The following is a 12,805-nucleotide window of genomic DNA, read 5'->3' on the forward strand; positions in this document are numbered from 1 at the left end:
ACAAAAGTTTCAACAGCCGAAAAACATGTGTAGAATTATTTCGATGTAAGAAACATTTTCTTTTTTCGGCGGAGATCCTCATTACTATTTTTTAATTTAACTTTATCTAAAAGGGGAAAAAGCCAAATTCAAAGTTCTCTTCTCGTGACAGAGTCACAGAGAGTCCAAAATCTAATCTTTATCAAGGAGATTTGCATGGATTGTTCACTCTATATTATGATATTGGATGGAATCCATTGTCAACAGACTGGTGACGATCTCTACTAATGATGCACTACATCATTCAATGCAAAAATGCAACTCATCACACGGCAAATTCGGCCTTCCTGGAGCGTATACTCAAAATTGAAGATGATCGAAACTTCAAAGATAATGAGGAAGGTGACTCTCACCAATTAGATAGTTCAAGCTGAGTTGTTAGTATTTGACTCAATTATCTAGTAAAACTAATGACTCGTTTGACATGATTTTTGCTTTTACTTCCTATAAAAGAGATTTTGAAAAAGCTATCTTAATTTTTATTTGATAACCAATTTTTAAAAACATTTCCTATTCCCAAAGTGTTTTTAGAAAAAGTCGCATTGTACCATCTTCCTTTAAAACTCTTTTAACAAGCAGAAACACTTTTATAAAATTAATCAAACGAGTCCAAGAGTAACTTTTGGATCTCAAAAACTCCTTTTAACATTTCACAAATCATGCCATAAGAACTGATAATGGCCTTGCCGCATAACAAGAACATAATAATAAGCATTGACCCAACAGAAACAGAAATAAGATAATTTCACATTTATGACATAAGCAACAACTCTAGGCACTCGACTTATTATAATCCAACCATTCATAAAGCAAAATATGCACAATTTCCAAAAAGAAAAGGGAGGGTCAATCAAAGTACCGAATATAGGGGACATCCCAAAAACATGGATAATGAACAAATATCAACACCAAAATAATGAATCTAAGTTCAAATGACTCGAAAGCTAAAATTTTCAACCCCGAGCTAGCTTCTTAATTACCACAGCCATGTACTTGCCCTGATGCTCTGCCAGGGCCAGCTCCATTTCACTTGCTTCGCTTGTGCCATCCCCAGCGAAGACTCCAGCACCATATGGAGAACCCCCTCTAATGGAATCCATTTTGAACATACCAGCGCCAAAAGTATAACCAATGGGAACAAATAGCATCCCATGATGAGCTAACTGAGTGATTGCTGTCCACCTGCAACACAAATAAAAGGGACACGTTAACTTTTAGTGACAAAGCAATTTCTGTTTCACAGAGCAATCCATGCTCTCAACCTATGTTAACCTCAAACTCAAGAGAGACGAATGATAGAATTTTTTGAAACAGGGCATATTAAGTATTTACCCACAAAGTAGCATCAAATCATACTCCGTAATCTGATAAAGATGGTACACAGCCTTAAAAGGTGCAGTTTGTAATTTTTGGAGGGGAATCAGAGAATATAAACATATTCAAAAGGTATCATCTCTCCTTAAAGCAAGACATAATCAACTAATCTTCAATATATTATAGATGATCCTCGTGAAACAGAAATCAGGGCATAAATGATGAAAGACAAGCTAGATATCTCTTCAAATGATATCAACCACCCTGGTAGCTGGGTAGTTGACTTCCTGAAAGGGGTTCTTTTTATGGATGATCATGGTGATACATGGGATGCAATTATTGCAAAATGCGAACAGAGTTAATGATCCAGTACTGCAGCTATCAAGGCATCAAATCAGAAACTTCCAGAATCCATTCAAACCAAAAATGATAATTATCCTGAGCTAGCCTCTTGATGACAGCAAGGATTATTAGCATTGTGATTCTATAATTTGAATCAATCTCTAGATGAAGATCTCCATTTGTCATCTCTTTCTCATACAAAAACTCTATGGAATAGGACATATAGATTGACAGGATATGCAATGAACACAGCAGGAAACAACAAGGCATGTAGTCTAACTTCAATTATCAAGTGAGAGAATAAAAAGACTCCTTATTTTCCAAGTCTTTTATAAGATAAGCACCAAAATGGTTGTACAAAAATATGAGATTCAAAACATCCATTCATTTCCTTTGCAAAACAGCTTTTCCTTCCCAAATGCATCATGGACACATCATATTAGTGTAAACCTTGCACTGCCACCATTCCCCCTCAAACTTGCTGCATTCAATTGCCAGTATAACTATTATAAAAAAATATAAGCCCGCAGCCTCCTCACGTACTCCTGTAAAAAAGACAATTGCATACATATCTACTCCAGATATCTGCAGCAAGAACTTTGCGTGAAGTACAGACAATTTTAACCCTTGCTCAGCTAGAAACCATAGTAACAGCTCATACTAGTTCTGCTTACAAAAGACTCGTAATGTAAGCATTGGATCTTTGAATAGCCTCTGTTTAATACGCAGTCTCATGTTTGATTTATAACAGCTACTAAAAGTCCAGTTGGTCTTGGTCACTGTATATCTATAATATGTAAGTTATTGATCAATGATTGCATGTGTGAGTGATGCAACTTGGAATGTACATTTTAGGCATAAAAGGAATTAAAATCATTTAGAGTAGTATTTTCCAGTATTGAATTTGATTGATTTTGATAAATTGATTTTGTAAAAGGAAATCCTAATTTTCCTTATTAGTCATGATTTAGAACCTATATAAAGGGACTTCCTGATTGCAACTAGACATACCTGAATATTGAAAAAAATCACAATCTTTCCCCCCATTTTTCTCTTCTTCCTTTCTCTTCTTACTTATTCTTGTTCGTTGCAATTGGCAACATCCAGTATTCTCAATTGAAAAGGTGGACACTTACCAGATCAAAGTTCCCCCAGCATTCATTCCTGACAAGGTGGTGGTTATTCTTGTACTCCTCCATTTTTACTTTTATACGAACATTGTACAGTGTGCCAGCAGATTAGAGAAAGAGTACATGTTAGTATCACAAAATTATCATACAACAGTTCTAACATGCTGTTTTATGATATTCGTAACTTGATCAGTTTTAATCACACCAAAAAGCATCCCATATCAAATCTGATATAACCTCCCAGATATCAACTTAAAAATTAGTGGGATATTAAAAACCACAAAGCATTTAGTGGAAGGGAATACCTTCCTTTCTGGCTTCTGTAGGTCGTAAATGCTGAGTACCCAATTTTGTAACTTGCAATTATATCGATAATTACTAACTTCTGAGACCAGTTTCTTATTTCCCCTTCCCGCCTATTCTTCCAAAACTATTCTCCATCTCTTTTTCCAATTTCTCAGTGAAATATAAAAGCAGAGGCTTTAGACAAGTCAAGTTAGCCAAACGGAAATTAAGAGAGTGCTTCTGGAGTTTCAGGAAAAAACTTACAGGAATGCACAGTTTTATCGAATCCAAGGATGATCAGAAAACTGTTTACAGGGTATATCGACAAAGGGAAAAGGGAAGTAAAGATCTAAACCAATTACTTGCACTGAAGATAAGAATTAAAGAGTCTATTTTATGATATGAGATCACGTAAAATAAATAAAGATATAAGAATTATTTTGACACATCATTCAATGAAAGGCATATCCATGAACTTGGAGATGAGTGAAACTCTATTTAAGATAGGAATGTTAGCAATATTAAAAGATCCAGGCTTCGTAAGTGTTGCAGGTTATGAAAAGGATGGACATGTTAAAAGAAGTAAGGCAACGACAAATTTCCACAGGAGATAGGAAGAGTGCAGGTATTCAAGGGCTTACAAAATTAATCAATGAGATTCTAAAGATTAAATGATGCTCAATGAATAGAGGATGAGTCTTTTGCACTTATTTACTAGAATAAAAAGATATTTAGAATCATAAAAAGTATCAATTTATTAAGCTTACAAGTCTCATAGAAAAAATCAGCCATTAGTTGTGAGAATCTGTTATAGAACTCGCTTATTTAAGAAAGTAAAGAAAAACTAAAAGCGTAGAGAGACAGGCCATTTATCGGGAAAGACACATGATAGGGTGTGAGAAGAAATTTTAGGGTGAATGTCACGCCAATAAACTAAAAGAATGACAATTTACATCTTTGGATTGTTTTTAAAAAGCCAGTCGAGGCTTAAGTCTTGAGGTGCGCCTCACATGAGGCTTTCATCGAATGCCACAAGTGTCACTTGAGGATTGTGCCGCAATGCAATGCCTAGAGGAGACTAGGGTGTATGCTATGCATTTTATACAAGTCAGCATTAAGGATTTTTTTTTTTAAGAGAGTACAACATTTGACAGTTTAATTTTTTTTTTTTTTTATGCCTCGACACAAAAGAGGAAGGGCAAAAATAATGCACCATTATAGACATAGGATAATGACAAATAATGGGAAGAAACTAATGGTGATGAGGAGAGTGATAGGCGAATCAAGTATAGCAACTATTCTCTAAATTATTCTATTAGTAGGTGTGATATGGGACTTCTAGGTTGTTTCGACATCGAGTAGTAGAAGTAAATTACGATTTTTTATGTGATTACTAATTTTAGAATTTATTATTTGCCACTTTATTGATTTATTTTATATTTGCAAATTAAACATTTAGCCCTTGTTTGGACTCCAATTTTCCAAATTTACATTTTTTCAAAACACATTCTCCAATAAATTAATGTTACACATAAACCCAAAAAAAATTCCTTATTTTCAACCACATTCTCCAAAAAATTCTATGTCCACAAGATCAACATTTATTTCATTGCTTATTTTATCTAGTATTTTATTTTATTTTATTTATTGTTCTATTATAAGACTTTAATTCATGTTTATTTTTTCATTTTAGTCATTAGGGTTTTTAGTAGGATAAACTATTTAAGCAAGAGGTAGGTTTCATTGTATGTCAGTTGTTTTTGATTAATAATGAGTCTTTGAAACTTTCAAGACAATCAATCTCTTGGCATTCATGCGCGAATCAACGAGTTTGATCACATGTTTGGCTACGCTCCTGATCATAGCTACTAGAAATTGGAACCTGAATAGGGAAAGCACGAGTAGAGGAGATCGAGCATGAAGAGATGGCACACATGTAAGCAGACAGACTTTCTGAACCAGCAGTTGACTGTACTTTTAAAACAGCAACAAAGAAAGGTTCACATTTGGGACAACAATCACGCCGGCGGTGCCTAATGTAAGGAGTAGTCTGTTGTTGATTTCAACGTGCAGTTGAATTCCTTCACTCCTTTCGATCCCGAAAAGGGGGATGAGTTATATGGCAATGACATCTATCTTTGACGAAGAGATTGAAATCGTTTCCGATTTGGATGGTGGTAGTTACATCAGCGCACCTATTTTCGATGAAGGTCTCAAACCCGCAGGCCTGAAGGTTTTGGATTCGAGCAATTATGGCATGATACGGGAACCCAATTATGATTACATGAAGGAGCCCACTATGAGTAAGGCAATCAAACTTTACTTGGAAAAATTAGATGCAGAATTTGAAAAGGAATTCTGAAACGTCTTTGAAAAATTCAAATTTGAATGGCAGTGAGGAGAATGATAAAAATTTTGAGTCTGGAACTCATAAAATAAGAAAGTTGAATACTCAACTTAGAACATGAGCAAATGTATAAAGGGGAAGAATCATTAATTGAAATTTTGAAAATAAATATTTGTTTGAGCAAAATTAATATAATTCTGCTTTGATATTCACATATATGCTATAAATGATAGTTTCTATGAAAAATGTATAAAATCAGAACAATAGTGACACAGAAAATCATCTTAACTAATAAGGTACTTTGACAGAAAAACACTCGTATATAAGGGAGGTATACAAGTCAAATAGACATGATTTTGAGCAAAAATGTTTAGAAAATCCAAAGCAACTTTTGACAATAAATATAGTTTGACCACTAATTCGGTGATGTGATATTCAATTATTTTGAAAACAAATATCTAAGAAGTCCAATGCCTACATCACTCCAGTTCTAATGAAGGAATTCTCGAGTTTAAAATGAAACACATCAGGGTCTAATATCAAAAGAGTAAAGATTCTAGAAAGGAACTCTTAAGATTTGGGATTTCACTAAGGAACTCCGAGACATTGCAAATGAAGACTAAGAACCTACAGGGGAACAAACAAGAACTCTAACGAAATGACACTGGAAGGACAGTTTCAATGAACTACAAAACCTCAGTACCAAGTTCTACTAGATACATCCAAAGCCCAAATTACCATATGAAGAAGCCAAGATTGAAGGTTTAGAGAATCTTGGAAATGGACATAAGCATTATGTAAGTTTTGATGGCTTTGAAATAAGTGGAAATTTCGTATTCAAGTCTCGGCCTCGTTGTTTTAGACTTCATACGAATCTACTTGAGTTCATGTTGGGGAGAAAAACGCGTGGGTCGAGTTTGGCTAACAAATAATGGAATTGAGAAAATGCAGCTAAAATGGACACAAGTATTTACGTGGTTCACTCAATTTAGGCTACGTCTAGGGGCAAGTATAGGAGGATTTTCTCTACAGTAGGAGAATTACAACACACTCTCTAAATACAAGGAGATAACAACAATTAATCTCTCTTGTAATTAGGAAAAAACAAGTAGGAAATACTTTCTTAATTTTCTCTCTACTCAATTTGCTTTCTAACAAATTTTCCTCTCTTAACACATGCGGCTTTTTTTTCCTTCAGCTCTTCCCTCTATTTATAAAGAATTTTGCTGTCTCATTCCTTGGAGAAATCAAGAATATTGGTTGTCAAATGGTTGGACAAAGCTTTCAAATTCCACCACGACTTTAGTTGCTGGATATTTCTTGAAAATTCCACCACCTATCTTGTATGCATGCATGCACTTGCTTGCTAATTAAGAAAGCATCATGGTCAAGAATTGAGGCTGCAACTTGACTGATTATTTGCTGCACATTTGGCTGTCACATGCAAAAAAGGGAAATCCAAATTTGCCACCATCACCTTTTGCATGCATGTGTTTTCTTACTTGTCAAGTAATGTCTTTATGATAAAAAAATGTGACTTTATTTTCAACATTGTTGCAGTTGCTGTTCTTGAAGAGGAAAGTAGGAGCAAGAACAAGGAGGACAGATTGACAAGTTCACATTAGGCAGAAGCTTTAACGATGATGAGAGGGAGATCAACGGAACGTGGCTCCAGTGGGAGTAATAATCAGAGTAGATCAAAATCCAGGAGTAAGAAAAATGTTTATTGTGGTAAGAAATGACACTTAAAAAGGGATTGTTGGAATCTCAAGAAGAATGAAGAAGCCAAAGGAAAAGGTCCTGAAACATCAAAAGCTCAGGGTTGTGTAGCAAGCACCTCAAATTATGGTGAAATTTTATACAGCGAGGCAACAACAGTTGTAGAAGGCAGAAAGAAATTTTCTGATGTCTGGCTTATGGATTCAGGAGCTACATGGCACATGACACCAATATGGGAATGGTTTCATCAATATGAGACTATCCCAGGAGGATCTGTGTTTATGGGAAATAATCATGCCTTGAAGATCGCTGGTATTGGTACCATCAAATTGAAAATGTATGATGGTATAATTCGCACTATCCAAGAGGTACGGCACATAAAAGGCCTAAAGAAAAATTTATTGTCTCTAGGACAATTGGACAGCATTGGATGCAAGACCCATATACAAGATGGGATCATGAAAATAGTTAAAGACGCGCTTGTGGTGATGAAAGCGGAAAAGATAGCTGCAAATTTGTACATGCTTAAAAGAAAGACACTACAAGAAAGAGAAGCATCTGTCGCATCGACAGGTTCAGCAAAAGAATTAACGATGATGTGGCATCGCAAGCTTGCTCACATATCGGAACGTGGTTTGAAAATTCTCTCAGAACAAAAGCTTCTTCCAGGGCTCAAAAAGGTTTCATTACCCTTTTGTGAGCATTGTGTTACTATTAAGCAGCACAGATTGAAGTTCAGCAGTTCCACTGCTAAAAGTAAAGCTATCTTGGAGCTGGTTTATTCCGATGTTTGGCAAGCACCGGTTATATATCCCTAGGAGGTGCAAGATACTTTGTATCTTTTATTGATGATTGCTCCGGGAGATGTTGGGTGTATCCAATCAAAAGGAAGGCAGACATGTTCGTAGTCTTCAAAATATTCAAAGCGCGTGTGGAGCTTCAATCTGAAAAGAAGATCAAGTGTCCGAGGACTGACAATGGAGGAGAATATACTGGTGATGGATTTGATAACTTCTGTCAACAACAAGAAGGTATCAAGAGACAGTTCACTATGGCATACACTCCACAGCAAAATGGAGTGGTAGAGCGGATGAACAGAACATTGTTAGAAAGAACAAAGGCAATGTTGAGGACTGTGGGATTAGCCAAGTCATTTTTGACAGAAGCAGTCAAAACCGCCTGTTATGTGATCAATCAGTCGCCATCAACCGCAATTGATCTGAAGATGCCTATGGAAATGTTGACTAGTAAACCAACTGATTATTCTCACTTACATGTGTTTGGAAGTCCTGTGTACGTTATGTACAACACCCAAGAAACATCAAAGCAGGATCCAAAATCCAGAAAATGTATTTTCTTAGAGTATGCTGATGGAGTGAAGGGGTACCACCTGCGGGATCCCACTGCCAACAAGGTGATAATCAGCAGAGATGTCATATTTGCGGAAGGCAAAATACAGGAAAAAGAAAATAATAACACTTCAAAAGAAAAACTAGAGACTACTACAGTCGAAGTTGGAGACGAACGAGAAGTTATAGATACTTCTGAAGCAACACTAGAGCACAAAAAACAAGTTGAATCTAGTGCTCCAGATGTTCGACGATCAACTCGGGAGAGAAAAGAACCGGCTTGGCACTCAGATTACATAATAGAGGACAATATTGTATACTGCTTACAGAAGATGGAGAGCCATCAACTTTCCATGAGGCTATAAATAGCCAAGAAGTTTCTCTGTGGATGGCAGCAATGCAAGAAGAAATTAAAGCTCTTCATTAGAACAAGACATGAGATCTTGTTTCGCTACCACGAGGAAGGAAGGCCATTGGAAATAAATTGGTCTATAAGATCAAACGAGATGGCAATGACCAAGTGGAGCGGTATCGTGCGAGACTGGTGGTGAAGGGATATGCTCAGAAAGAAGGCATTGACTTCAACGAAATATTTTCTCTCATGGTTCAACTCACAACAGTTCGAGTAGTCCTGGCAATGTGTGCTACATTTGACTTACACCTGGAGCAGTTAGATGTGAAAACTGCATTTCTTAATGGAGAATTTGAAGAAGAAATTTATATGCTCCATCCAAAAGGTTTTGAAGAAAAAGGAAAAGATAACTTAGTTTGCAGGTTGAACAAATCTCTATACGGTCTCAAACAGGCACCGAGATGTTGGTATAAGAGATTTGATTCCTTCATCATGAGCCTTAGATACAACAGACTCTATTCAGATCCGTGTGCATACTACATGAAATTTGGTGATAATGATTTCATTATCTTGCTGTTGTATGTTGACGACATGTTAGTAGCAGGCCCCAACAAAGATCGTATTGAAAATTTGAAGGCTCAATTGGTTAGGAAGTTTGATATGAAGGACTTGGGACCGGCAAACAAGATTCTAGGGATGCAAATTTATCGAAACAGAAATAATAGGAAGATTTGGCTTAGTCAAAAAAACTATTTGAAGAAAATCTTGCGTCGCTTCAATATGCAAGATTGTAAGCCAATTTCTACCCCCTCTTCTTATTAATTTCAAGTTACCCTCAAGTATGAACCCTAGCAGCGAAGCAGAGAGGATGGAGATGTCTCAAGTGCTGTATGCATCAGTAGTGGGTAGTTTGATGTTTGCTATGATCTGTACAAAACCAGACATTGCACAAGCAGTGGGAGCGACCAGTTGATACATGGAAAATCCTAGTAATGAGCATTGGAATACTGTAAAAAGGATCCTGAGATATGTCAAGGGTACCTAAAATGTTACATTATGTTATGGAGGATCAAATTTTATTGTCAGAGGCTATGTTGATTCAGATTATGCAGGTGATCTTGATAAAGGCAAGTCCACCCCAGGATATGTGTGTACTCCTGCTGGAGGAGCTGTGAGCTAGGTTTTGAAACTACAGTCTATCGTGGCTACTTCCACGACGGAGGCAGAATACGTGGCAGCTACACAAGCTAGCAAAGAGGCAATTTGGTTGCAAATGTTAATGGACGAGCTCAGACACAAACAAGAGAAAATTGCTCTATTTTGTGATAGTCAGAGCGCTTTGCATTTGGCAAAGAATCCAGCATTTCATTAGAGGACAAAGCATATTCGAGTTCAATATCACTTTGTTCGAGAAAAGGTGGAGGAAGGAAGTGTGGATATACAAAAAATCCATACAGCGGACAACTTAGCTAATATGTTGATAAAGCCAATCAGAACTGACAAGTTTATATGGTGTCGATCTTCCGTTGGCCTTGCAGAAACATAAGTAGCATGGAAATGGAAAATATGGGAAGGATGAAGTGGTCAACAAAAGTAACTTTAAGTGGGAGAAATGTTGAAAATAAAGTCACATTTTTTTACCATAAAGACATTACTTAACAAGTAAGAAAATACATGCATGCAAAAGGTGATGGTGGCAAATTTGGATTTCGCTTTCTTGCATGTAATAGCCAAATGTGCAGCAAATAATCAGCCAAGTTGCAGCCTGCCTCAATTCTTGACCATGATGCTTTCTTAATTGGCAAGCAAGTACATGCATGCATACAAGAAAGGTGGTGAAATTTTCAAGAAATATCCAGCAACTAAGGCAGCGGTGGAATTTGACAGCTTTGTCCAACCATTTGACAACCAATATTCTTGATTTCTTCAAACAATGAGGCGGCAAAATTCTCTATAAATAGAGGGAAGAGCTGAAGGAAAAAAGAGCCGTATGTGTTAAGAGAGGAAAATTTGTTAGAAAGCAAATTGAGTAGAGAGAAAATTAAGAGAGTATTTCCTACTTGTTTTCTCCTAATTACAAGAGAGATTAATTGTTGTTATCTCCTTGTATTCAGAGAGTGTGTTGTAATTCTCTTACTATAGAGAAAATCCTCCTATACTTGCCCGTGGACGTAACCTAAATCGAGTGAACTACGTAAATACTTGTGTCCATTTTAGCTGCGTTTTCTCAATTCCATTATTTGTTAGCCAAACTCGACCCAAGCGTCTTTCTCCCCAACAGTGGTATCAGAGCAAGGTTCTGTGTAGGGTCGTTGTTCATTGGTGAAAAATGGCGACAAAATATGAGATTGAAAAGTTCAATGGGAACAATTTCTCATTATGGAAAATGAGAATAAAAGCAGTTTTGCGAAAAGATATTTGGCGGCAATTGGACAAAGGCATGTGAAGATCATTGACGATATTAAGTGGAACGAGATGGATAGCAACGCAATTGCTAATCTGCACCTTGCACTAGCCGATGGAGTATTGTCAAGTGTGGCGGAGAAAAAGACGGCCAAAGAGATATGGGATACGCTGACAAAGTTGTACGAGGCCAAATCGTTATACAACAAAATCTTCTTAGAGAGAAAGCTTTACACCCTTAGGATGATGGAGTCAACTACAGTGACAGACCACATCAACACCCTCAATACTCTATTTTCACAACTCCCATCAATGGAGCATAATATAGAGGCGAGTGAACGTGCTGAAATCTTACTTCAAAGTCTACCAGATTCATATGATCAACTCATCATTAACTTGACCAACAGTTCACAATATATCCTACATAGTTTGTCATATTTCCAATGTTAAAGCTTGAGCTCAGATGTAAAAATAATCTTAAGTTGTGCGTTGACAATATCTTGAGAAAAGAATCTTGTTCGAAATGTACTTCAATCAGAATTCATATAATTAGTACCCCAAATTGAAAAAGAACCCATAATTCAATTTAAGAAAAATGTAAGGAATTTGATGACTGGAACATCATATTGTGATACAGTAAGCATCCACAAATAACCTCTTTCACCACATTTCTCTCACAGTCAGTCTTATGCTTAATCAGTCAAGAATAACCAACTCAATTGTACCAAAACATTATATATATATAAAAACAACATTGATTAAAAGGCTTACGCAGTGGTCTCTTGGCCACCTCCTTGAGTCCCCGTGCTGACAAAGAACCCAGCGGCCTTCCCAGATAGCTTCTGCTCCTTCCACAACTGCCCAGTCGAATCAAAGAATGCTTTCATCTGTGCCGCCATGCACCCGTACCTCGTCGGGAACCCAAACAAGAACCCATCCGCCGACACCAAGTCTGCAGGAGACTTGATTACCGGAACCGAATCGTCCTTAGGCGGGGCCCGCATTTGGGCCAGGGCATCATCAGGCAGCGTCTCGGGCACCCGAAACAGCACCGCCTCGACGCCGTCCACAGCGTCGACGCCCATCTTCATCCTCCTGGCCAGGCCCTCCACGTGGCCGTACATTGAGTAAAAGACTATGAAGAGCTTCAGGTTCTTGTTCAGGTCGGGTGGGACAGTAACGTTGGAGATGGATTCGGGTGGGGATTCGGGTACGATTGTTGTGGGTTCGGGGAGTTTTTTTTTGCTAGGAACACAGCCCCCACCTTTCCCCATGAATTCAGTTTCAGACTGCTCTTCAAATTGAAATGCAGAATAAACCGTGTGGGTACGTCATTTTTATCGCATCATCCCACGTCCACGCATCTCCGATTGGCCCAAGTTTTTAAAATGAAACTCACAATTTTTATCGTTTACATAATTCATCAATTTTATCAAAATTCATTTAAAATCTAATTATTTGGTCGTGCAATAATTGTAAGAGTTGCTGACAATAGATCACTAGCGTTCATCTGGAAATACTGTTT

The 12,805-nt window shown here is 37.2% G+C and overlaps 1 protein-coding gene across 1 annotated transcript; it reads right to left on the bottom strand.

Annotated features, from left to right (window-relative positions):
* Window positions 1-766: 766 nt before the first annotated feature.
* Window positions 767-12,645, bottom strand: LOC111397247 (probable NAD(P)H dehydrogenase (quinone) FQR1-like 2). Its single transcript, XM_023024072.1, has 2 exons — window positions 12,052-12,645; window positions 767-1,221 (listed from the first exon to the last, which is right to left on the bottom strand). Exons 1-2 carry the CDS (start codon window positions 12,552-12,554, stop codon window positions 993-995), a joined length of 732 nt encoding a protein of 243 aa, XP_022879840.1. The 5' UTR covers window positions 12,555-12,645; the 3' UTR covers window positions 767-992.
* Window positions 12,646-12,805: the final 160 nt, after the last annotated feature.

This window comes from Olea europaea, chromosome 7 (genome assembly GCF_002742605.1).
Source record: "Olea europaea var. sylvestris chromosome 7, O_europaea_v1, whole genome shotgun sequence".
In the NCBI taxonomy this organism is placed as follows: domain Eukaryota; kingdom Viridiplantae; phylum Streptophyta; class Magnoliopsida; order Lamiales; family Oleaceae; genus Olea; species Olea europaea.

Excerpts from the sequence above, each read along its gene's own strand:
- LOC111397247 (XM_023024072.1), bottom strand. The coding sequence starts at position 12,554 with ATGGGGAAAGGTGGGGGCTGTGTTCCTAGCAAAAAAAAACTCCCCGAA. Across the intron at positions 1,222-12,051 it reads GGTGGCCAAGAGACCACTGC|GTGGACAGCAATCACTCAGT; the intron begins GTAAGCCTTTTA and ends TTTGTGTTGCAG.